This window comes from Tasmannia lanceolata, unplaced genomic scaffold (genome assembly GCF_043159265.1).
Source record: "Tasmannia lanceolata isolate RefF3 unplaced genomic scaffold, GAP_Taslan_0.1 ptg000005l, whole genome shotgun sequence".
Lineage (NCBI taxonomy): Eukaryota > Viridiplantae > Streptophyta > Magnoliopsida > Canellales > Winteraceae > Tasmannia > Tasmannia lanceolata.
The window spans coordinates 2,212,305-2,237,935 of NW_027518682.1; the positions used below are offsets into that span (position 1 = coordinate 2,212,305).

Below are 25,631 nucleotides of genomic sequence, written 5' to 3' on the forward strand. Positions count from 1 at the left end.
CATGCAGTGTTAGGAATAGTGCCCTGCCTCCCCGAAAGCTAATCAATCGCACGAATTAAATGCACATGTGATACACCATCATCATTCCTTCTTTAATAAGACCATGACACGTGGGTCATGCACCAGAAGACGGTGTAAAAACCCCACTCCCTCCAAAAGCCCCTACACTCAACAAGAGGAGGACCGAATAAGTTCGATTTTTCATCAGTGGAACTGAACCAGACCCAAAGTATTTTCTAAACAGTTCGCGTCCGGTTCGGTTCTTCGGGTCTGGTTCGGTTCTGGCCACCCCAATCTTCAACCATGGAAACCTTAAGCCTACATCTATGTTATTTTCATCACTTGATTTTACACTGATATCAATTTCTGGCCACCCATATCTTCAACCATGGAAACCTTAAGCCTACATCTATGTTATTTTCATCACTTGATTTTACACTGTGATATCAATTTCTGACTTGAGCGTTGGAGTGGCTTCGACATGAGCATCCATAGCATGTTACATCTCACTAAGCATGTATCTTAGTTTAGGAGAATTTATACCGTGGGGTGGACCGCCGTGCATACATGTGCAGCCCAAAAATACAGTGGGACCCACACTGTCTGGATGATCAAACACAGAAAATCTTCTCTATAGGATGATTCTAACCCTCTGATTTTTAAAACGTAGATTGGGCGTGCCGATAGAGGGTTAAGATCATCTCATGGGGAAGATTTTCCGGGTAAATCCTACTTCCTCAGGGCCCAACAGACGAATGGTTTGGATCACCCCAAACAATGTGGGCCCCCACTGTATTTTTCTCACCCGTGCGTGCGAGGCTGTCCACCTATAATTTCTCTAAGTCGAACTAGGGTTCTTAGATTTCAGAAGCAAATGGAGCATATCTTTTGATCACTCACCCTTCTTCAGTTGAAAAGACGATGGAACTCACTCTGATTTTCTTTTCTCCGCAGGACAAAGAAGAAATAGAGACGATAAAAGGGGAAATAGGGTTCTTTTGCAATCGATAAAAGTAAGTAGTAAGGCTATTTTTTCGCTCGATAAAAGAAACTAGGGTTCAAAGTTCTACGGGTGTTTTAAAACCATCCTGAGAAAAGAATCCAAGTAACATTTCTTCCTCCTCATCTCATTCTTCGTATTCCCCCTCAACAAAAACCCCGCCATGAAATCAGACATAGAATCTGCCCTCCGATTCAAATCCCTAGCGGAGGAGAAATTCCATCAAACCTCCATAAAATCAGCGCTCAAGTATGCCAAGAAAGCCCAGCTCCTAAATCCAGACCTGGACGATATTTCTAATATGGTGATGGCCTTCAAGATAATCCGAATTGCATCAAAATCTTCTCCCAACTGGTATAAAATTCTGCAACTCGAGCCCTTCTCTCACATTAACACCATTAAAAAACAGTACAAGAAACTAGCCCTAACTCTCCATCCTGACAAGCACAGTTGCCTTGGCTCCGAAGAAGCTTTCAAGAGTGTGGGAGAAGCTTTTCGATTCCTCTCTGATAAAATCCGTAAGAAGGAATATGACATGAAGCTCCGGATCAATTTACAGTCGCAGGAGGTTAGGGTTTTGGAGAGAAAATCAGTGGTGGAGACGTTCTGGACCGTTTGTTCGAAATGCAGATTACTTCACCAATTCGAGAGGCGGTACGTTGGACAGCAATTGATGTGTCCTGGTTGTAAGGAAAGTTTCGCAGCTGAGGAATATATGGGTTATGTTTCTGATGATGATGATAATCAGATCGTTAATGTAAAAAATGATGATGTTAGGGTTGGGGTTAGCGTTAGGAGTCGGGATAGAGCTCGGGCTATGGTTTCTACAGAGAAAAAGAGGGATTTTTCCATTGAGAAATCGACAGTGATTGGGAATCGGAAAGGAAGGATTAGGGCTAGTGATTTTTCGGAGAATTCTGATTCTAAGAGAGCCAAGCGCAGGAGTAGTAGTAGGCATGAGAAGACATTAGGGGAAACGTTGTCAGACGATGATAATCAGATCGTCAATGGGGAAGATGATGATGTTAGGGTTAGAGTTAGGGATAGAGCTAGGGCTATGGTTTCTACAGAGAAGAAGAGGGATTTATCTATAGAGAAATCGACAGTGACGGGGAATCGGAAAGGAGGAATCAGGGCTAGTGATTTTTCGGAGAATTCTGATCCTAAGAGAGCAAAGCGTACTAGTAGTAGTAGGCATGAGAAGACATTAGGGGAAATGCTATCTGAAGCAAAGCGGAAATCTGAGCGAGTGAAGGAGAAGATGAAAGTGAAGGGGAGTATGGAGAAGGGGAAGGAGCAGAAAGAGGTGGTAGAGAAAGCTCTGGTGTCTCAGAGTACTGATTTGGCCGTGATTGCGGTGGAGGATTCGGATTTCCATGATTTTGATAAGGACAGGATGGAGAAGAGTTTTAAGAAAGCGCAGGTATGGGCTGTTTACGATGATGATGATGGAATGCCTCGGCATTATGGATTGATTGACGAGGTCTTTTCAGTGAATCCATTCAAGGTAAAGATGAGTTGGTTGGATCTGCAGAGTAACGGAGATGATGCATTGGTTTGTTGGGAGAAATTGGGCTTCCATATCTCGTGCGGACGGTTTAAGGTTGCAAGAAAGGTTGATATTGATTATGTGAATTTCTTTTCTCATATTGTGGAGTGCGAGAGAGCAGCCAGAGAGCTCTATAGGATATACCCGAAAAAGGGTTCAGTTTGGGCGCTATATCGCGAAGGGTCTTTGGATGGAAACATTGAGAATTCGTTCCGTAGGCAGAGGCGATTTTATGATATAGTTGTGTTCTTGACGAGTTACAGTGAGATGCATGGGTTGAGCATGGCATACCTGGAGAAGGTTGAAGGGTTCAAGACAGTCTTTAAGAGACGAGAGATTGGGTGTCATGCTATTAATTGGCTAGAAAAAGACAACATCCGGTTGTTTTCGCATCAGATTCCTGCTAGGAAGCTTTTGGGAGAGGAGGCGTCAGATCTACCGAAAGAATGTTGGGAGCTTGATCCTGCATCTCTCCCAATGGATTTGCTTAGAATTGGTGGATGAAGATAACAGTTGAATTGGAGCAGGTTTTTGTGCTATATTTATGCTTCTGCTCCTTGTTTTTGAGTTGGAAAGAAATTGGTTCCACTTGTCACCAATTTCCATGTAAGTTTGATTTTTTTGTCGGTTATGACCTAACTGTAGCATGTTATTCATTGTTATAGACTCAGGCTACTTTCTTGTTTATAGTTTTTAACTTAATCTTATTACTTACTTTCTAATCCCTAGTGCATTTATAAATTTGAACCATGACACATTAGAATCTCGTATGTCCTCTTGTTGTGGAAGTATAAATTGATAGAACTTGTTGAATGCATTGAAACTAAATGTGCCTATTATTTGCAAGTTGTGCGCTGGTGGTACCTGTAACACTGCTACAGTGTATAGCTGTATAGCATATCTACAGTGGCATAGTTATGATTCAGCAATAACAGAAGGTAAACTAGTGTAGGTGGTCATTATGAGCAATTAGAATGCAACTGGTGTTGCTCATTAATGGTGTATGTCCACTGTTTGTTTGGACTGAATTGATGGGTCATAATTCACTTTATTTGTCCCTGATGGTAAGGTCGAGGAAAAAAAAGACTCAGCCAAGGGCTCTTAGGACTCTTTGAGCCTGAGTGTAATGCAATCTTAAATAGCTGGCATATTGTTTTTAACATAAAATAGAAAAAATGATAAGTCAGTGGAAAATAGATGTATGTATGGGATTTAGAGTTGATATTTGTACTTGGCATTTTGTGAATGTCATTGGGATGACCCGATTTTAGAAGTTATGGACCTAGTTTGGAAATGTCTACTGATTTTGACTCCTGGAGAATGTTGCAATTTTCATATCGTTGGTTGGGCCCTTTGGGTTAATTTGGCAAAATCCAGTGGTTTATTGTATCTGTCAGATTATTTCAAGGGGAACGACCCTTGTTCATTTCTCAGTCAAATCAATAACCAGAAGTTTTCCTGGCTAGTTTTCTCACCACTAAGTTTAGATTTATAATGGAATGTAGCTTTACTGATATGCTAAAGGCAGCCAAATGCAACGCATTGAAGCCTAAACACAACATATCTTATTTGCTTGAGGTAGCCACAATTTTTATCTCAAGTTTTTAAAAGCTGATTCCTGATGATAATTTATTGTGTTGGATGTCGGCCATCAAAAGTGCCTTCAGCCACCATTTTATTGTACTATTGTCGTTTGCCATTTATAGTTCTGTTTGACAGACATCTCAAGTGTTTGCAGTCATAAGTGTGACCGTTTGGCACCATTTTTTTTTTTTTTGGAAAAATCCTGCAATCTCTTCATTCTTGTCTTGTTTCTACTTCAGCACTTCAAGGAAACTCACCATGATAGTTATGATAATGTGTCCGTTTCAGTGTTTCGTTCTGGAAAAATGCAACAACTAGAGAATTTTTTTAACAGTTAAAATCTCACAAAAATTCAAAAAATGAAAATTTGTTAGAAAAAACTCCCCACTTTAGTATAGAATGCTTTGGAAGTAGAAAACGCACAAACAAAATTAAGAAAAACATTGTGCAAATGTATACCTTAAAAAAACATTGTGCAAATGTCTGGCTTCTGGCTTCTCTAGGGGTATTTTGGGAATTATTGATGTAGTGGGGATCTCATGTGTTTTTAATCGGAAGAGATTGATAACAAACCTTAATTTAAAAAACATTGTTTTGGACGAAATGAGGTGTTTCGCCCTGCGTCCTTTGGAACGGACTGAAATCGATGAGATAGAATGAAACGATTGGTACATAACGAAGTTTTGACCCTTTTTTTTTTTGGTCTGTATTGTTTCCTAAACGATATGAGATGTTTCATCCATTTCTTATGAAACGAAATGAATTTGACAATTTAGGTTGGGTGTCAAAGAATTGAAGGGGCAAACTCTAAGGAATTCTGGGTCTCGAATGAAGATAGGGGTCAAATTTGATGGGTTGTATGTTTCAAAGGATGGATGAGAACAAATCTGACGGTTTTGGGATTTTGAATGGTGGGAGGGTACCATTCTGATAGGATTGGAGTATTGAATGATATAAGGTATCAGATCTGATGTGTTTTGGGTTTCAAAGGATGGATCATATGGGTTTGGGTATTCAAACAGTGGAGGTGAGCGGATCTGATGGGTTTTTGGTTTGGAATGGTGGGAGGGTACCATTCTGATAGGATTGGAGTATTGAATGATATAAAGTATCAGATCTGATGTGTTTTGGGTTTCAAAGGATGGATCATATGGGTTTGGGTATTCAAACAGTGGAGGTGAGCGGATCTGATGGGTTTTTGGTTTGGAATGGTGGAAGAGATCATATCTGAAGTTTTTGATAAAAATCTATGGTTTTATAGATCTAATGTTTATTTGTTATTAATAATTTTTTGAATGAGGAATTGGGTAGATATAAGATTGCAAAGGCCATAAGGTATAGATCTAGGGTTTCTTCAAGGAAGGATAGTGGATCCAGGTTTTCTTTGAGGTGGTAAGAGACATCTGTGAAGGATAGCAGATCTAAGGTTTCAAGAGAGAAAGGACTATGGATATATGTTTCTAAGGGTTCGACTGAGAAAGAGGGGTGGATATAAGGTTTTGTTGTTGAAAGGGTAGTGGATCGATCTAGGGTTTCGTAGAGATGTGGAGATAAATCTAGGTTTTTGAGGAGGGGTGGCAGATTTTAGGTTGCAAAGATGAAGAAATGAGAAAGAAGAAAAAAAAAAAAGAAGAAGAAAAGGAGAAGAGATTGTAAGAAATGCTTGTATGGATCCTCTCTAACTCTCCATACGTTGAACTTGACGTTATGAAGATAAATCTAGGTTTTTGAGGAAGGGGTGGCATATTTGAGGTTGCAAAGAGGGGGAGAAATGAGAAAAAAAGAAAAAAAGAAAAAAATAAGAAGAGGAGGAGAAGAGATCGTGGGAGAGATGCTTGCTTGGATCCTCTGTAACACTCCTTATGTTCAACTTGACGTTATGATACCATAACAACTTCAGCACCTTGCACATGTAGTAGGATAAGCCTCTCACACGAAATGAAGAAAATGAGACAATCATGTCCACGACTTGGCTCTCGATTTTGTTTATAATAAGTTTGTTGTATCATATTTAGAACAGTATTTGTACATTGTACGAGATGAGAGATATAAAGAAGGGTATAAAAGTATACTCTATATGACTTCCAAAATGTATAAAGCTACTCTTGTTACATTATAAGAGATGAGGGATATTAAGAAGGGTATAAAAGTAAACTTTATATACACTTCGGAAATGTACAAAGCTAATGCACATCATTCAATTTTTTTTTTTTGAAAGATGACATATTTCATTGAAACTATGAAAATTACATTGGGGACCAGGAGTCCCAGCCTGCATTACATAGAATCGACCAAAAAGGTCTAGGGCGAACCCTAGCCTAAGAAGGAATGAAGAAAAGAACAAAATTCACATCATTCAAATTATGTACACTATGTTACGCCCATGGTTTAAAATTTCGGTTTCGGTAACCGTTTCAGACCCCACCGAAAACCGAAATTTTGGCGAAATCCAAAATTTGGTATTTGGTTCGAAATTCCGGACCGAATTTTCGAAATTTCGGCCGAAATTTTGTAACACTTTTTTTTTTTTAATAAATAATGCCATTTAATCGAAATTTTGGACTAAAATTACCCAAATTTCGGACCGAAATCCGAAATTTGGTAAATGGCAAAAAATGAAATTTCGGAAAATTTCGGTTTCGGTCCCCACCGAAATCCGAAATTTAAAACCATGGTTACGCCTATGTTCCACAAGTTTCACTTCTCATAGATGACCTACACATCCTTATACTGGTCAATGTCTAAAATACTTTAAAAAACCAGAATAGTCTCCATTCTACTCTTGACAACTTTTTATTCTTGAAAGAAAAGGAAAAAAACTCTTGAATTATTAAAGCCCAAGCATTATCTTGGATCCTTTGGAATATCCTTTTTCGTTGTTGAGTTTTTTAAATACAAAATTATCACGACCATTCACTGAAATCAGAGTTAATAGGTGTATCCAACACTGACTGCATTTGACCAGATTTGACTGCGCTTCACTTGAGTTATTTATACAAATGTAGGTTTGACTGTGCTTCACTTGAGTTAGTTATACTCGACAGATTTAAGTACTTTGGGCATCTCCTATCCTCAATTAGAGGGTATCTCATGGCACATTTGCAGTGTTTGGCAATGCTTAGACTGTGTCTTTAGGTACCATTTGTTGAAGTTCTTTGGGCATGCGCTGCATATTCTGGATAATTTTGTGGTTTAGTAGTAACTGCTTCCCTTCTTATTCATAGAACACAGTTAGAGCATGGCTGAGTCCAGTCTAGGTTGACAAGTTTGACTGGGTGAGCGCATGCGAGATAAGAATATAAGATATAGTTATGTATCAAACTTGGCTCGATTCGATCAAATAAATTATCATACACTTTAAATTTATATGAACCTGATTTGTGTCATGTTAAATTTCCTTTATGAACAATGTATAACATGACTATATTAGGGCAGCGAGTCTTGGATGCTGTTGAGGGATAGACTTTTATTGCCCTCAATCTACTGCTCTTGGTCTCGTTTCATAAAACGAGAAGCTTGGCATGGCTACATTATATAATTTATACTTATAAATAGAACACCTTGTTCTACTCTTTTGTATGTTATATAGTCCAGGATTAGCGAGCAATATAGCGGCATAACAAATTGCTACTAGAACCTCAAGAATAAGATTGGATTCCAAATCAAAGGACTTCATCCTTTTTTTTTCTTTTGTGATATGTGCCCTTTCTTCTGTAACCATGAGTATCCAGTGGTCGACTGGTCGCCAAAGTTAAAAAGGTATCTGTTGGATTTTGTTGCTTAATGTAGTCAAGCTTGTTTTTCTTGTAGAATGTCCATTTAGTTCCAATGCATCTATTTGTAAAATTTGGTATATTGTATCACGATGCAGCCATAGTTAGTTTCTGTTTCCTTTTACAATTTCGACATATGCCAAAGTGACGGGAGCGCTTAAAGAAATCTATATATGGCTTGAAACCATCGTGTACATTTCTTGAGTGAAAACTTGAAACCTAGAAATCTAATTCTGAAAACCATTTGCACTTATAAATCAGCTAGTGTTTCTCCAACCTCTGAAAGTGTGATATATAACTCCGTATAATCGCTTCTTTCCAGTAGCATGGTCTTGAGCTTATAAACTCTGTTTCTTGTGTTGTGTCTTTTCTTTACTCTATTTTTTTAGAGTATGTTTAGACCTAGCGGTGATATTTCTTTTCGTAATCCTGCTTTTGAGTTTTACTATCTGCCATGATTAGTAGTACTGTATTTTTTGAATTAGTATTGAACAACATGGCCATCCACTATATGTCAACATACCCATATTGCATCTGTCTTACAAAAGTTGTATAAAATATTGTCGTTATTTTTGGGTGATGCTAAACGGTCCTATTTTTAACCATGACTATCTATTGAATCTTTTTGGTGTTTATTTATAAAACCATCAAGGCCATGTTTTTTTTTTGGAAAATTAATGTAATTTTGAGTCCAACAATCGGTTTGGCATTCACAATGGGTTCTCAAAATTCAAAACACACAGGACCTTAAAGTGGCATTCCTGGTAAACAACGGGGGTGCATTTTTCTTCTTGCCTTATCTTAAATGTACCTGCATATATGATTCGAAGCAAAGCAGTTAGGCCTTTCTAAAGAAAGAGGAAAAGAAATGTGAGTTTTTGATTGACCTGTAGAGCTGATGCCCGAGTGGGATTATGCCAGGGTTTTGGATAATTTAAACTAGTCGTTTTTCTTGTTTGGGCTTTTGGGGGTTATAATGCTTATAATTTGGGCAACATCTTAACATCTACAATAGTAAGTTGCTCCATATTCGCCACTGTTGAGCTTATGGTTTCACAGAATCAATTCAATATTTTACGGTTATCTATGCAATCATAATATATGCAATCATAAGATTCCACTCTCATGTTAACAAGAAAGCTTCCTATACTGAGGTCAGGACACCTTTAGGAGTATTCCAGTTTCAAATTATTGTTATTCCTTGGTGGCTATGGCCATAGCAGTTATTCCCACTACAAGAAATGATGCACATGTTTGAGGATGGACATTTTTTGGAGGAGCGAGCATGTGTGGATGTGCAGGTTAGTTTGTTCTCGTGACTTGCATTGAATGTTTTTTATTTGAAGTTAGTTAATGTTTGGAAAATTGGCTCTTTGGTTAATTTTGATCATACTGGTATGCTTTAGAATTTTATTTCTACCAACTATAAATGCATATATTCTTCTCAGCTTCATAATTTTCTCTACTCAGCAGTAAGGGATTAAATGCAGACTTTGCTGGGGATCAAATGCCCGTTAATGTACCTTTAGTCCATGTTTGACAACTATGAATTTTTTTTCCATGGAATATTAGCTTATGAAGTGGTGAGAGATGGATACAGAGGGTGGGAGGAGAAGAGACTGGGGGCATGGATGAGGAGTGTGAGAACTAGCTAAAAATAGAGAAAAAATAAATTGTCTTTTGAATGCAGTTTTTTTTTCCACATGCTTTTCCGCCTTTTCTTACCTTGCATACTCAGTCCCTGTCAAGTCTCTTCCTTTCCTGCCCTCACTGACCATTGAGCAAGCTAATATCTCATGGAAAAAATTTCATGTTTGCCAAACATTTAGCGCCTTTCACTTTTCCTATATGAATCTCTTGGCTCCAGCTATTGGGGCTCTTGGCTCACCTATTGGGGATAGGTACATGTTTGCCACACATTTACCATTATCAAGCTAATATCTTTGTTAGCTCCTTTCACTTATGTTTTCTTATATGAATCTCTTGGCTGCAGCTATTGGGGATATTTTTCTTACATGAATCTCTTGGCTCCACCCATCATTATCTGGACCATTGCCCTGGTGACTGGCCATAACACAAACATTTTGGTGATTCGACTATCCTAGTGGTTTGGTGGGTGCAAATTTTGCCCCTGTACTACTTAGTGGTCAGTGGGTGGGTAAGATGGTCTGCTTGTTTTTTTGCACTGCCCGCCGACATGTGGGCCACCATAGGAAGCTAACTTCCAATGATATATTTTTCTCGCTTTCTATCAATTTTTGTATGCTTCTTGATATCTTCCAACAATGTTTATTTCATACTTTGTTTAACTTTTGATGAAGCTTTTCACATGTTTCCACTTCTTTATAATGGGATTTGCAACAAATCCATGGGCTCTGTCGGGGTTGGTGAGAGAACAGCTAAGTAAAGTGCATCAGCAGAGTGTGGAGGCCTCCCAGCTGAAAATCTTGACATTAGAGGAATGCTAACTAAACTCAAGGGCGCCCTTGTGAAAATCCAACTGCATTAATTTTACATTTTCTGCGCCTTTATAAATGCAGTTGGGTTTCACGGATCCAGTGGAGTGACCTGAAGCTGAAGTTTTTCAAGGGCGCCTTTTCGTTTAGCATTCATCTCAAATCTTTGTTAAAATTTAAAATCTATGTTTCTTATATACTTCCGTCACTTGTAAAATGGTAGGCCCCACTCCATCAAAATATGATGTGTAAAATGGGGGTCCCCACACTAATGCACATCCCCACCTCTCTTTGCAGTGAGTGTGATGAAAAAAAGATGGTGAAATTGATCAATTACTTGGTCAATTTGAAATTCATTTTTTTGGCTTTTGGCTTTTGGCCTTTGGGGATTCCTGTCCCTTCTTTGTCTTCTTGTGCACTTGTCATGAGAGTCTCTCGTCCAATGTTTTGATATTTCCACTAACATGTCTTAACTTTTTAAGGGCTGTCAAAGTTTATTACTATTCCCAAAAATCTCTCATAAGATCATTTTTTTCAAAAAAAAAAGAAAAGACAAACTAGTTTGTGCAATTATTAAAACATGGTTGTGCTGATATCAGTTCCGAAAATGGGGTACAAATGATATTTGCTGGTAGATGAGTGGCATTTATGGAATAGAAATTGAGGCCATGCAAGCTACGTTGTGCAAAACAAAGAGCTCGGGAATGGCGCCAGGGCGGGGCAATAAGGAGTGTGGCAAATGAGCCTGGTTTTATTTTAGGTGCGTGGTTCTATATTCCTACCTACCCTTTCTCTCCCTCCTTGTATTTATTGTCCTCTCTGTTTTACTATGCAGAATTCAGTTAATTTCATGGTCTTTCTCTTTTGAAACCTCCAACCTTGTCATTGTTTGTTATTGAATTCCGAGAGGAGAGTGTTTGGTTCTTCTCAGATTCGAGGTTTTCCAAACGGGTCTTCGTTTTAATCGATCTAAGCATTTCTAAATTGTCCTTTTGTCAGTTTGAGTTTCAATTTCATTCAAAATTTAGTTTCAAACCCTAGCTTCGTCTGTTCTTCCTAGAGAAAAAAAAGAAGCAAACTTTCAGTTCAAATTGTAATCTTTTCCAGATTCATTTCGCTGAAACTTTTTGGCTTACTTTTGATTTCTTCCCGATAATCACTTCTTTGTCCAGTTATAGTTTTTTTTTAAAAATTCAAATTTCAGCTCTCCATTTCTATTATACTCTGTTTTAAAACAGAGGAACAAAAAAGACAACTCACTTTCTATATCACAAGAAATTTCAACTACAGTAACCATGATAACACTTTCTTCTCCTGAAACTCAACCTCAAATCCCTCCCACAAAACACCCACTTGAAAAAAAGTTACCATCAGAAACGTTCGTCTTCAAATCAAAACTTCCTGACATTCCAATTTCAAACCATTTGCCTCTCCACACATATTGCTTTGAAAATATATCAGAATTCTCAGAAAAACCATGCCTAATTTCAGGCTCCAATGGAATAACATACACTTACGCTGAGACCCATCTCATTTGCGAGAAAGTCGCCGTCGGATTATTAAAAATTGGCTTAGAAAAAGGCGATGTGATCATGCTCCTCCTCCAAAACTCCCCTGAATTTGTCTTCTCCTTCTTGGGTGCTGCCATGATTGGTGCTATAACTACAACTGCTAATCCTTTCTACACTTCATCCGAGATTTTCAAGCAATTCTCAAGCTCTGGCGCGAAGATCATAATAACCCAATCCCAATTTGTCGATAAGCTGCGTGATGCTGGAGAGAATTTACCAAAAATTGGAGAAGACTTCACCGTCATAACCATTGATGATCCACCTGAAAATTGCCTGAATTTCTCTGTAATTTCTGAGGCTGACGAAAACGAATTACCCTCTGTTTCGATTGATTCAGAGAGCCCTGTTGCTCTTCCATTTTCTTCAGGAACGACTGGATTACCAAAAGGGGTTGTTTTAACACACAAGAGTTTGATCACTAGTGTTGCCCAGCAAGTTGATGGAGAGAATCCCAACTTGCATTTGAATTCTGATGATACTGTTCTCTATGTTTTGCCTCTCTTTCATATTTTTTCCTTGAACTCTGTTTTGCTCTGTTCTTTAAGAGTTGGGGCAGGAGTTCTATTGATGCAAAAATTTGAAATTGGAGTTCTGTTGGGGTTGATTCAGCGATATCGTGTTTCGGTTGCGATGGTAGTTCCACCATTGGTTTTGGCATTGGCCAAGAATCCTATGGTTGAGAGCTTTGATTTGAGCTCGATTAGAATTGTTCTTTCAGGTGCGGCGCCACTAGGCAAGGAGTTGGAGGATGCTCTCAGACTGCGGGTTCCACATGCAATTTTTGGGCAGGTTAGTGTCTTAAGAAACAAATTCAATTATATTTCAGCTTGTCTGCCATTTTTTGAGTTCTTCTCCAATGGTTTCTGGACCTTGTTTGATGATGTTCTAGGTTATTTTCATTATTTTCATGCTATTATTAAGATTGGAGATCTGAGCTTTTGGTTCTGATGTTTTTGAGCTCTTGTCTGACTCTCTTTTTTTTTCACTGGTATTGATTGGATGAGTATTGCTTGAATTGGTAGATTCCTTTAGAATTTAGGACTTGTTGGATACTATTCTGTTTTTAGATGAGGTTCTAAGTTCTTTGGTTAAGCTAAGGATAAAATGCCAAAATTCCTTTTGATTTTTTGTCTTTTCTATTTGTGACAGTACTTTGATTTTTAATGGGAGTTGGAGCCCTTCTTGGAAACACAAACAAGTTACTTGTCATCTTTGGAATGGATTTCGCTCCATTTGAGTATCTCTATGATTTAGAAATATAGGTAGGTGTTGGTTGTTGTATTTTTTATTTGTTTTCTCCTTAATAGGCCTTCCTTTTTAATTTCTCCCTTTGTTTTGTTTAGATATGAAAGGAAAGAGATAGGATTTCTAGATCATCTATGGGTTAGTTATGTTGGGTGTGTTTAGGTTAAAAATGGCATCACTAGCATTGTCATGTATCATTAACTAGCATTGTCATGTGTCCCCACTAGCATTTCCATGTGTTATTAACTAGCAAAATCATGTGTCATTAACTAGTTGTGTTATGTGTCACCCTTAGCATTGCCATGTGTCATTAATCATGACATGCCACATGCCATTAATTATAAGGAGCCATGTGACCATTAGTAATTAGTGATATTTATTCTCAACAAAATCATATGCTTAAATGCTGTGGAGTTTGTAGGTAGCAGGAGACATGTTTAAAATATCATTAGGGGCCGCTTGCATGCACTCAATATAGAACTGGAAGGAATATAGACTCTCATTGCTTTACTTTCCTTTTAAGCTTGATCTGAGAGGAAAGTTAAACAGTACAAAAACGTTTGCAACTGGAAAATTTACAGCCCACAAGGGGTGGAAGTGTTGAAAAAAGGGGGTGAAAATAGATATAATTTCCCTATTGTAAATGATGATAAACTACCAGTTAACCATAGATTTACTGAAGCTTTAAGAACTCATTACAGGGTTATGGGATGACAGAAGCTGGTCCAGTATTGTCGATGTACCTAGGGTTTGCAAAGCAGCCCTTCCCGACCAAGTCCGGCGCATGCGGCACCGTAGTAAGGAATGCTGAGCTCAAGGTCATTGACCCCGATACAGGTTTTTCTCTCCACCATAACCAACAAGGCGAGATTTGCATTCGTGGACAGCAGATCATGAAAGGTTAATCTCACTTTCTTAATCATGTCCTCCTGCCCCTTTCATTTTGAATTTTGAGAATCAATTTTGAGTCCTAAACTGATTATTGGACTTTGTTGAAGTACGAAAGATTAAATAACGCCATCTCCAACAGCTTAAGCTTTTGGCGTAATTGGTTGTTTCACATGGTATCAGAGCAATGGTCCTGGGTTCAAAGCTCCTTAATATTAAAAACCCACATGTCACCAACCCAAAAAAGAGGAACCACATGTGCCACGTGTAGGGCAACCCTAAAAAGGGGGGCCACATGAGGGGGAGTGTTAAAGTATAAAAGATTAAATAACACCAACTCTAACAGCTTAAGCTTTTGGAGTAATTGGTCAAAATGTGATTATTGGACTCAAATAAACGCTTGAAAAACAAAACCAAGGCCTTAGGCCCTGTTCGTTTGAGATTGTGACATCAGATTGTGAGCTCCAAACCTATTATCGGACTCAAACTTAAATGTAATAATTAGTCCAATAATAGCTTTTGGGCTCACAATCACTTGTCGCAATCTTAATCAAACAGGCCCTTAATTTTGAGTCCAATAATCAGTTTTGGACTCAAATTCAATTATCAAAATCCAACATAAACAGGGCTTAAAATCGGTTGCAAAATCCAAAATAAGGCGGCCTTACTTCATTGAATTTTAATGTCTCCATGGTTATATAGACAACAATACATACATACATGCATGCATTATGCATACATACGTATACTTCATGGACTGGATGCGTACACCTACACATCCATTGGCTGCTGACATTCATGAAGCTGACATGTCCATCCACGTGTCTCCTTAAAGGTTATTTGAATGACTCGGATGCCACATCATCAACAATAGACTTGGAGGGTTGGCTCCACACTGGTGACATAGGCTACGTGGACGATGACGAGGAGATCTTCATAGTTGATAGAGTAAAAGAGCTCATTAAATTCAAAGGTTTCCAGGCAAGTCAGTCTTTTTTTGCTTTTTTATTTTTTATTTTGTTGAAATTCACCTGAAATCTACATTCAGATGACAAAATTACTCCTTGCCATTGGGAACAGATGATGTTATTTAGTTCAAATTAGAGGGTATTTTGGTCATTCCGTAATGGAGGTGATAGATTTTTCCTGAAATGCCCCTCGTCATGCAGGTCCCACCGGCAGAGCTTGAGGCCCTCCTTATTAGCCATCCATCCATCGCAGATGCCGCTGTAGTACCGTAAGCATGATTAATTCCATAATTAAGAATCATTTAAAACTTAATTATAAGTAAAGGAAAATTATATTTCTAACCCCTTTCTCATTATTTTGCCACCCGTTTTGTTTGTCTTTTCTTGAAAATGTAGTCATTTTGGGAAAAGAAGAACAAAAGGGGGTGGAAATGCAGTCATTTTTAGCATACGTCAAACAATTAGGGGTGCAACTGGTTTGGGTTGAGTTTTTCCAACCCGGGTTGAGGGAGGGTTTGGGCAACCCGACCCGAGTGAAACCCAACATTTTTTATGATTTTTTTTATTTTATAAGCTTAAAAACCCGGGTTGGGTTGGGCTTTGGTTGGAAAAATGGGTTCCTCGGGTCGGGTTGGCCCCAAACCCGACCCAACCCGTCCCGAGTTGCACCCCTACAAACAATTGGTAAGGTCGGAAAAGGGGGTGGAAATATCATTTTCCATCGTCAAATTCTTCCAACAAAAGCTTGTACTTACTAAACATGTCACTAATCATGAGAACTCACGTTTGGAATTAGGCAAAAAGATATAGCTGCAGGAGAAGTTCCGGTTGCTTTCGTAGTCTGATCCAATGGTTTCGAGCTTTCAGAGGAGGCTGTAAAAGAATTCATAGCCAAAAAGGTTAGTGAAAAAGAAATTCTCTGTTTATTAATTTTCAGTAACTAAGGCTATGTTTAATTGACAACCATGAGTTTTGTTTTCTCGATGGCGGGAGAGGGAGAGTCCCAAGAAGGAGTCAATGAGGAGAGGCTGAAAACAAGGAAAAATAAGACCCTATTCAAAATCTGATTTATTTACCCTGTCTTTTTTTAGCATTTTCTCACCCTCTCCTTAGTCCTTACTCGTGCCCTCTCAAGTCTCTCCTTCTCTAACCCTCTTAACCCTGTCTCACCACATTATAAACTAATATTTCATAGAAAAAATTCATGGTTGCCCAACATGGCCGCCATGTTACGAGATGAATGGAAGTTTTTTTGTTTTTTTCAAATGATGCGATACAAAACGTAAGGATTGCATGATTGCTTAGGACCATAAGATCAGTGTGATTTTTGGGCTATGATCCATCAGAGACTTGTACAATCAGTTTGATGGTTTTGCTAGACAAGAAAATGTGTTGATTGAATGGACTATAGTTTCCTCGTAATTACACATATATTAAAAATACGCTATGCACAAATATTATTCATCGTGGTTTTATGACAAAGTTCGGTAGGGGTCCTGCCAAACCCCAGCTTACTTATCAAAAAAAAAAAAAAACGTTTAGATGAGGTAAAAGTAGATTTAGAGCTTTAAATTGTAATTTATTTAAAAGCTACGAAGAAATTTACATCTATTGTAATGTATTTAATAGCTATAGAAATATTTAGATATGTATACGATTTAATAGCTAGTTATAGCTATAGAAAAAATTTACATTTATAAGATATTTAATAGTTAAAGGAAATGATATTTCAAACCACATTTGAAATTTTTACTGGACTTTTTGAATTAAAATTTGTATTGTAATTTTGTCTCGTTCTATTTGAGGGCAGGAAGCAGATTCTGGCATTTCCCTCCTCTAAATCTTCACCTATGTTTAATTCTACCCCTTTGATTATGCTAGCTTTTTTTTTTTTGAACCAAATGCTGGAATTAGAATCAGATCCAAATTCCAGTGTTTGAATTCGGGAATCCAAACGCACAACCCTATGTCATAGATTCAATCCCAACTTACCTAAAAATTGTGTATGTTACGCATCCTGAGGGGATTTTTTTTGTTGTATCAGGTGGTATTCTACAAGAGGTTGCACAAAGTCTATTTCATTCATTCCATTCCCAAATCCCCCTCGGGGAAGATATTGAGAAAAGATTTAAGAGCCAAATTAGCTCAGGGTGCTTAAGACATTTGTGTTCTACTTATAATGTTGTAACGTTCTCTCAGAAAAAGGAAAGCTATTGGACATGAGCAAAGGCTATCACATAGAAAAGGGAGCGATGCTCAAAGCTAAGGAGAGCAAATGAATCTCCAGATTGTTGTGTTGGACATGTTCCTTCATTTGTTTCTTAGTGTATTTTATTTTGTACCTATTGAGAATTTTAATTTCTTATAGTTAGAGAAGGAAATTATTTTGATGGATTTATCTCATCAGTGATGGTTTTTTACCTCGAAATTGATTACAAGATTTGAGCATTTTCTTAGTATTCATTTGAAAAAAATTAAATCATTAACTAGTTCTTTTCAATTTGAAAATACTTTATTTTTTTCTTTCAATATTATCCTTTTTTTGCTGAGTTTTTATAGTGTGCCCGAAAGTCAAAATCAGACGGTAGGTGGAGTGGCAAACCACCTACCGTCTGATTTTGATATGGTCAAAACACTTTTTTTGAGTGTTTTGACCGGATCAAAATCAGACGGTTAGGTGGCAAACCACCTAGACCGTCTGATTTTGAGTGTTCTGACCAGATCAAAATCAGACGGTCAGGTGGTTTGCCACCTAGACCGTCTGATTTTGACGGTCGGGCATCATATAAATTCTCTTTTTTGCTTTGCAAATGATAGTCAGTTTGTAAACTCTTATGAAATAATTTGATAGTTAAATATAATTATTAGCATCCAATATCATTAATGCCATGTATGCATTTGGGTACCTTCTTGATGAAATAAATTTAAATGAGTATTGAAAATTTCAGCGGACATGCCCAATAAAATTCATATATTTGATTTGTGGAAAATCACATAAATAATTATCAAAACTGTTGGTGTAAAATAGACCGGCTCTAAAAGTTTTCGCAAATCAAAGGGTTAGGATGATAGGATCATCTTTATTTTATTTTATACTATTTGAAAACATTAATAAAAGAAGAACAGAAGCTCACGATCGAGCATGTCATACGGACAGAGAGTAAACAAAAAGGAAGAATAGAGCAAGAGCAGTAAGGTGATAAGAAGTCGGTCCACATCTCCATCAGCCAACCTCCTCCGAACATGTAGAAAATGCATGGACAGGGTGCCAAGGTGGGCATCCACATGGTCTAAAATCTCATAAACCATCTCAATGAATCTCAAAGGGTGAGGGTAACGCCCATCCACCCACCTTACAACGTTAAGGGGAGATGATAAGGTTACACAAATCCTCAATCTAATGTTCTGCAGAATAGTTCTTATTTCCGCAATGTTAGAATCTCTGATTCCTATCTGTCCTTAAAAAGCCTATTTGGTGGAGCCAATCATGTATTCATGTCTCTGAGGAGCTCTCCAATGTCCACGGGACTAGGGTTGCCCACACTAGAACCATCAAAGTTTAGCTTCCTCCTATGCCTGCTGGACCACCAGAGTGAGGATCATCTTAGGAAGAAGTTTTCTGGGGGCATAGTCATCTAAATAGGTGGTCTTGCCGTACCTTTTTTCAACATGTTTTGACGAAAATTCATCCTCGGCCAACTTTTAAAATCGTGGTAAAATAATCCCATGTCATAGTTGTTTATTATTATGGAGAAGAAAACTAAATGAAAATGACAGGACACTTGTGCCCGGATTGTACCAAACAACCCTCCTAGTACTCCTAAATTGCCACATGTACCAGGGACAAGTTTGTCATTTCCGCGAAGTTAAATCTTGACAAAGGGATTCTCTTGAACCAAGCTGCCATGTGTGAGCACAGTCAAACTACCAATTACCCCAAAAGCTTAAGTTGTTGGAGGTGGCGTTAATTAGGGTTAGCCTACGCGTGGCGCGTGTGGCCCCTCTTTTGAGTGGCTATTACATGTGGATTTCTAATATAAAGGAGTTTTGAACCTAGAACATGTTGCTCAGATACGATGTGAAACAATCAATTACTCCAAAAGCTTTAAGTTGTTGGAGATGACGTAATTTAATCTTTTATACGTTAACAAGAACAAGAAAAGAGTAAAAATAAACCATTTTTGATTTTACACTGGGAGGAGTGCAGAAAATCAATGGTTTGTCTTGATCCTAAAAGTCAATTTCATTAATCAAACTGCTGGGATCTTGCAATAGTTCTTGTTAGGGTGAAAATCGACTTCTAATAAGGCGCCGACACGCGTCACAGAGATGGTGAGAAGCCCAGATGGTTAAAATGGCAACTAGGGGCACATTTCACACCTCTTCTAGAAGCCCTAATTTCAGAAACCCTGCCCCAATAGGCAAATTCGTTGGCAGTAAGGATAAATATATCAACTGGATTCTTAGGGCAGCCGGCCAATCACAAGGACCCCGGAAAAGGCATGTTTCCTACACCGCCTATGGCTCCAAGCCTGTAAAAAGAGGACCAAACTCCAAGATACGCACCTAGTAACTACGCTCAAAACTTACACCTCTTCTAGAATCCCTAATTTTATAAACTCTGCCCCAATAGGCAATTTCGTTGGCGGAAAGGAAAAATATATCAACCGGATTCTTAGTGAAGTCGGGCTAATCACAAGGACCCCAAAAAAGGTATACACCACCTATGGCTCTAAGCCTATAAAAGGAGGACCAAACTCCAAGATATGCACCTAGAAACAACCCTCAAAACTTTCTCCATTAGCTCTTTCCGTCCTTAGCCCTCAGATTCCTTGCTTGGTGCCCGTTCTAACTTGAGGGTCCCTTGGAGTCCAAACTCCGTGTCCTCTAACAAGTTCTACATCAACCGAGCTCGCTCAGTAGTGGTGCTTTCCCGAAGCTCGAGTCCGGATTTCGGCATCATCAGTTCGAATTCACCTCCACCTGAGTATCTTGTTTCCTCTCTCTTATATTTCTAAGTTTGGGTGGTTTTTGATCTAAAATGCTGTATTTTTTTTCTTAATTTAATAAACAGGTAGTGGTCCCCGCAAAACCCCAACTTACTCAAAAAAAAGAAAAAAGATTCATTGTAATCTATTTGATGGGCTGGATCACGAACACGTGGCAGATTTGGTAGAAAATCCAAAACACGAGTATATAATGTTTTAAAAAGTAGTGTCGCTGAACCCTGGAAAAGAGGACCAAAAAAATGGGTTGGAGTTGGAGTAGTATATCCTCAAAAGGGCTCTCATCCATACAAACTACAAATAAAGAATTAAAAAGGGGGGCAAAAGACTAATTAGTCTCAAAGAAAGTCTAAAACACTAGAAAGGAGAAAAAGCAAAGGAAAAAGAAAATTTAGATCAAATTCCCAATCTCTCGACCTTCTCTTTTCTTCAATTTCAGGTTTTTGATAATATTTTTTTCTTTCATTTTTCCGACTTATATCTACTTTTGCTCACATCAGTTTCCCGTTAAAACCCTAATTCGGAGATTTTGTGAATTTTTTTTTTCTTTCTTTTTCACGTTTAGCATGATAAGCTTCCGAATTCGTGAATTAGGGTTTGCTTTTATCGGGAGAATCGGAAGATCGGATTAAAGATGCAGTTCTCTAGTGTTTTTAGCGATGGTTTGGCGGTAATTCCCTCTTCTGGAGGTCTTAGATCGCTGGATTTTAAGCTTTTTCCGGCAAACTCAGATGCGAGGCCTTGTTTTTCGGTTGGAACTTTCAAGGTAAGCATGAATTATTTTTATTTTTTTGTGGATTCAAATGTCAGCTTTACTTGTGTTATTTGGAAATGGTGATCTTTTTATTGGTTGTTATGGTAATCCTAATATAAATTGGAATAGGAGCTTAGCAAGCAGGAGTGATGTGTTATTTGAGTCCTCTTCCCTCAAATTCCACTTTCATAGTTGGTGTATGGGTAAGTTGTTCCTCATGTATGTCTGTCCCAAGAAATGAGGTGATGTTGCTTTAGGTTTTCTGTTTAGAAGTCACATTGGAATAGTAACCCATATCATTTGAGTCCTTCCACTAGAAATTTCACAGTGCAATCATAGCAATCAACATCCATATGCACATTCGTCTCGGGATTGAGATGTTGTAATCTTAGATTCATTCATAGGGTTAGTATTTTAATTGATTTACAAGCGAACAATGGGTTAAACATGGTTCTGACAATGGCGTTAGTTGATTTGATTGCTGCAAGCTGGTACAGATGCCTCCTTGACTTTAGCCAACCATTCTTGCTGCTTGACCAATGGGAGGCTTTGCATTTATGACCAAGAAGTTTGATGGGTGTCATTTGAAGATGGTATTTTGACGCTAGAGGAGCGATCAACCACAGCTATTTGTTTTCATGGTGGTCAGTTTGACAATATCGGGCATTAAACCTGTGCAAGCACTTGTGCATCATTGTCTTACAAGGGTTTTTGCACGGTTGCGCCCAAGTTGGTGGTATTGGTGGCACTCCAATGGGCTGCCCAAACTTACATTAAATGCCCATATCATTTTTTTGAACTGTTGGGAGTTTGAACTACCTCGACACTATAATTGCGTCATCTATTGCCTTTTATGGTGGGCTTATTGTTGCATCTAGGGTATTGGCAATGTTCTGAATCCTACAGAGTCAAAGCCTGTTGGCAAGTTAGTGGCAAATGCTTTGCTTCTCAGCCGGAGGCCCAACAACATTTGATGGACTATGGTGAATGTTGTTGTAACTGGCAACATTTAGTCTTGAACATCGAAAGGCACACTCCGCTTAGTTGTGGGAATACTTCACTACTTGGTATTGAAGAGGTCGCATTGTTGTTGGTTCAAGGTGGATTGAGCGTCTCCTGCTCTGACGAGGTTGCATCAATGTTACATCAGGGTGCATTGACAGCCTATTTATTTTTCCTCAATGTCATTGTTGCTGGAGAAATGTGTGAGAATGAATGTTGTCAATGTGGGTGGAGAATGTTTGTGAATGAGTGAAGTTGCAGGAGAAAAGTTTCTCTTTTGTTTTCTAATTCTTTTACCAACACATTGGCAAATATACTGATAGATGAACCGTGGTCTCAATCGCCCGCTTAAATTTGGTTAGGTTATTAATGTAGGTAAGGTTTTTACTCATTTATTCTCAGTCACTGCCTCTGCAACGAATCATGTCTGAGAGGTGGTTGATGCATAAGATTTTCTGGCATTTCTGGTACACGCTTGCACACACTCACGTACAATTCTAGCCGTCTACTTGTAGCAGCTTAAGTTCAAGCATTTCTGCCTTTTTGGCATTCCTCACAGGATCTTTCCTTTTCTAGATCTTTTCTTCAATATATGTGCCAAAGCTTGGAATCCGATTGGAAAATTACCGAGGCAGGAGCTTAATGATGAGGGCATCGGGGAATTCCGGTCAGAATACTACACCTGTTGCTCCTCTTCAGTTTGAATCTCCGACAGGTCAGTTTCTGTCACAGATATTGCAAACCCATCCCCATCTACTTCCTGCGGCCATTGATCAGCAGCTTGAGAGGCTTCAAACCGATCGAGATGCGCAGAAAAAAGAAACTCCACCTCCATCTCAAGATCTCCCTCTTTACAGGTTAGAATCTCATCGGTCCTATCTTTTACATATGAATGGGTATTAATGTTCTTAATAAACTAGTATCTGATGGTTCCAAATCTTATCTTTTTAATCTTTTGTTCTTTGGAGCGTAGAAAAAGAAAATATAATCACTCTTTAGTGAGAAATCTAGTGATTGCTTTTTTGCATATCAAAGATAAATGCTATGGTATTTTGTTCTTTTCTGGGGGGCATTTCTATTTAGTATAAGTATTAACTGCCTGTGACCATGATGAAATACTGTTGAAGGCAAATTGCGGAGTCTCTTGAACCATTGACAGATTGAATAAAAGTTCACACAGTATTAATTTTAACAATTATAATCTGACTAGAATAGTTTATTTTCTGTGGCAACACTCCCCAAGGTGTGCAGGAACTTTTTACTATGTAAAATTGCTACCTAAAAGCATATTACAAAATTTGGATTGGGCTTTAGCTTTCGAAATGCCAACATCAGCAAGTTGTCTGTTAGTAGTCTTTCAATATTTCTTTATAGTTTATTGTACTCTTTCCAGAATGAAGTCCGAAATAATTTTAATATGTTTTTACGAGTACAGAATATTTGATTTTCATCCTAACAGCACTTCAATTATAAGTGCAAGAAAACCCAATTTCATGTAGTGCATACCTAAACCAAGAATTATCCAAAACTATCAAGCCAATTGGTCTTATATTCTTTTCTGGTGCCATGGACCAACCTGCAGCTATTAACAGTTTTTTGTTACAGACAATTGTTATAATCTAGAGGAGTTACATAAGTACAAATCACAGTTAAAAGTGTTGATTTTATACTTAGTGAGATGGATGGAATGCTCATTAGTACAATATCGACCCAATCAAGTAGACAGAGTGGCTAGGATGATGAACTAGCATTCCACTATGGACTGTGATTCTTGATGGGGTGTGAGTCATGCAAATGGTTTTCACATTTTACTTGTAGCTGATTAGCTTCAGTTTCCCAATCATCACTGCTCTTTTAAGTTTCCAATTACCTAGACTTCCATTGCATTTTTTGTTTCGTCACTTCTGTCCGTGAACCATCAACTATTGTGGAAAACAACCAACATGAAAGCTTGTTATCTTTGCCCTCTTGCAACGTTAAGCGGAATTTAGGGTCAAGTTGATAACCCACGGACCTTGCACAGAACACAATCTACTCCAGAGAAGAAGCTGTTTCCTTGAATTGTTATATGTTAGAGTCTGCCAGCTCATACTTTCCCAAAAAAGAATCTACCAGCTCATCCTCAAAATCCGAAAAGAAGACAGAGACAGAATGGAATCACTTTCTTTTACTTACCTGATCAGACTGAATACGATTAGAAGAGCTGCCATGATAATTCACAGATCATGCACGCAAAGGGAATGACACCCTTTCACAGTCCTGGATACTCAATTGTATGCCCGAAACTAAGAGGATTATGAATTCTGGGTGGCCTTTGTCCAGTGGAGACACAAGTGTTATGATGCATGTAGGGTAGAGATAAAACCCCCGAAGTTCCACAAACACATCAGGAGAAACAAGAAGGGCACACGAGGGTTTACTGTCTCAACCCTAGTATCCTAATGTCAGGCAATCTATATTTTATGATACTCCCAGCTTCATTTCCATTTTTTCAGTTATTAGTTTCTCTGGGTCCTACTGCTATCTTGTTATTCAGGATTATAATTCCATTTTCTTTGTAGGGAATACTAGTCACAGTCTCACGACAGCATATTTTCAGGGCTATGCAATTGGAAACATCCATGTCTTGGGAGAAACGCATGATGTGTTTTTGTCCAATGGCATGGATGTTTCAAAGTGCACATGGGGCACCCTGCAAGTGGCCTGCTGGGGAACCGGTGCTGCTTTTCTTCTTAAGATAGAAACAACCAACAGAGCTGAAACATTGTTTTAATTTCCAGGAGAATTGCTGAAGTGAAAGACAAGGAAAGACAGAAGGCTTTGGAAGAGATCATCTACTGCTTGATTGTTGAGAAATTCATAGAGAATGAGATATCAATGATCCCCACAATCTTGCCATCCTCCGATCCTCTTGGTAGGGTAGATTCTTGGCCAAACCAAGAACAGAAACTTGAAACTGTCCACTCCCCTGAAGCCTTTGAGATGATACAGAGCCATCTCTCTCTCGTTCTTGGAGAGAGGCTCGTCGGCCCTCTGACTACCCTCGTCAAAATCAGCAAAATTAGACTTGGAAAGCTGTACGCCGCATCGATAATGTATGGATATTTCCTTAAAAGGGTTGATAAAAGATTTCAGCTTGAGAGAACCATAAAAACATTTCCGATCAGTATAGACAAAAATCAGACAATCTTTGAAGGCTCAGATACTGGGAACGAGCTCTGGAGCATGAATCCAACGATCCGGATTTCAGATGAGGACAGCCGAGATGATGTTGACAGAAATCAATTGGACTCCGGCGAGGTGAACCCAAATCAATTGAAGTCCTATGTGATGTACTTGGATGCAGAGACATTGCAGAGATATGCTACTATGAGGTCTAAGGAAGCGATTTCTTTGATAGAGAAACAAACCCAGGCTCTGTTTGGACGGCCGGATATCAGGATTGCCGAGGATGGATCACTTGATACTTCTAATGATGAAGTGGTCGGAATATCGTTTTCTGGATTGACAATGCTGGTTTTGGAGGCTGTTGCATTCGGATCATTTCTGTGGGACGCGGAAGATTATGTTGAATCAAAGTACAATTTTGTAACAAATTGAGCACCTCGGTCGCGTTGTTCTTTTTTCTTCATTGTGAATAAATCCTGGCCTTTCAAAAAGAAAAGTTTAACACAATTTTTTGTATGTATAATAAGTAGCATCCTGTAAATGTGATAGAATATGAGACTCACTGATCTTTGAGGTGGTGGTCTATAGTTGTCAGGAGATGAGATCAGATGTCTCAAATACTGTTTAAAACTATATGTAAACTTCTGCGCTTACAGCCTTGAGATCA

The 25,631-nt window shown here is 38.5% G+C and overlaps 3 protein-coding genes across 7 annotated transcripts; all 3 read left to right on the forward strand.

Moving 5' to 3' along the window:
- The first annotated feature begins 848 nt into the window (after positions 1–848).
- Positions 849–10,199, forward strand: LOC143877065 (DNAJ heat shock N-terminal domain-containing protein). Of its 2 annotated transcripts, XR_013250532.1 has the most exons (3): positions 849–3,155; positions 9,066–9,207; positions 9,900–10,199. XR_013250532.1 is itself a non-coding variant. In XM_077378809.1 (1 exon), exon 1 carries the CDS (start codon positions 1,164–1,166, stop codon positions 3,051–3,053), a length of 1,890 nt encoding a protein of 629 aa, XP_077234924.1. In that variant the 5' UTR covers positions 849–1,163; the 3' UTR covers positions 3,054–3,234. The 2 variants fall into 2 exon arrangements, 1 of the variants encoding a protein (XP_077234924.1); XM_077378809.1 differs by lacking the exons at positions 9,066–9,207; positions 9,900–10,199 and having other exon boundaries at positions 849–3,234.
- A 954-nt stretch (positions 10,200–11,153) lies between these two features.
- On the forward strand, positions 11,154–17,430 carry LOC143877066 (4-coumarate--CoA ligase 2-like). Of its 2 annotated transcripts, none has more exons than XM_077378811.1 (6): positions 11,154–12,722; positions 13,880–14,015; positions 14,902–15,047; positions 15,236–15,303; positions 15,831–15,933; positions 17,079–17,430. In XM_077378811.1, the coding sequence occupies exons 1-5, from the start codon at positions 11,658–11,660 to the stop codon at positions 15,877–15,879; spliced, it is 1,464 nt and encodes a 487-aa protein (XP_077234926.1). In that variant the 5' UTR covers positions 11,154–11,657; the 3' UTR covers positions 15,880–15,933; positions 17,079–17,430. The 2 variants fall into 2 exon arrangements, with proteins under 2 accessions (XP_077234926.1, XP_077234925.1); XM_077378810.1 differs by having other exon boundaries at positions 11,157–12,722; positions 13,880–14,078.
- A 2,828-nt stretch (positions 17,431–20,258) lies between these two features.
- On the forward strand, positions 20,259–25,631 carry LOC143877067 (beta-casein (DUF760)). Of its 3 annotated transcripts, none has more exons than XM_077378812.1 (4): positions 20,259–20,479; positions 20,606–20,806; positions 22,373–22,653; positions 24,577–25,631. In XM_077378812.1, exons 2-4 carry the CDS (start codon positions 20,675–20,677, stop codon positions 25,394–25,396), a joined length of 1,233 nt encoding a protein of 410 aa, XP_077234927.1. In that variant the 5' UTR covers positions 20,259–20,479; positions 20,606–20,674; the 3' UTR covers positions 25,397–25,631. The 3 variants fall into 3 exon arrangements, with proteins under 3 accessions (XP_077234927.1, XP_077234928.1, XP_077234929.1); XM_077378813.1 differs by having other exon boundaries at positions 20,635–20,806; XM_077378814.1 differs by having other exon boundaries at positions 20,730–20,806.

What these genes read in the sequence shown, in the direction of transcription:
- LOC143877065 (XM_077378809.1), top strand. Translation starts at nt 1,164, where the DNA reads ATGAAATCAGACATAGAATCTGCCCTCCGATTCAAATCCCTAGCGGAG.
- LOC143877066 (XM_077378810.1), top strand. Translation starts at nt 11,658, where the DNA reads ATGATAACACTTTCTTCTCCTGAAACTCAACCTCAAATCCCTCCCACA. An exon ending in TGGACAGCAGATCATGAAAG is followed by an intron (nt 14,079 to 14,901) that starts GTTAATCTCACT and finishes GTCTCCTTAAAG; the next exon opens with GTTATTTGAATGACTCGGAT. An exon ending in TTAAATTCAAAGGTTTCCAG is followed by an intron (nt 15,048 to 15,235) that starts GCAAGTCAGTCT and finishes CTCGTCATGCAG; the next exon opens with GTCCCACCGGCAGAGCTTGA.
- LOC143877067 (XM_077378812.1), top strand. Translation starts at nt 20,675, where the DNA reads ATGCAGTTCTCTAGTGTTTTTAGCGATGGTTTGGCGGTAATTCCCTCT. An exon ending in TTTCGGTTGGAACTTTCAAG is followed by an intron (nt 20,807 to 22,372) that starts GTAAGCATGAAT and finishes TTCCTTTTCTAG; the next exon opens with ATCTTTTCTTCAATATATGT. An exon ending in CAAGATCTCCCTCTTTACAG is followed by an intron (nt 22,654 to 24,576) that starts GTTAGAATCTCA and finishes TTTAATTTCCAG; the next exon opens with GAGAATTGCTGAAGTGAAAG.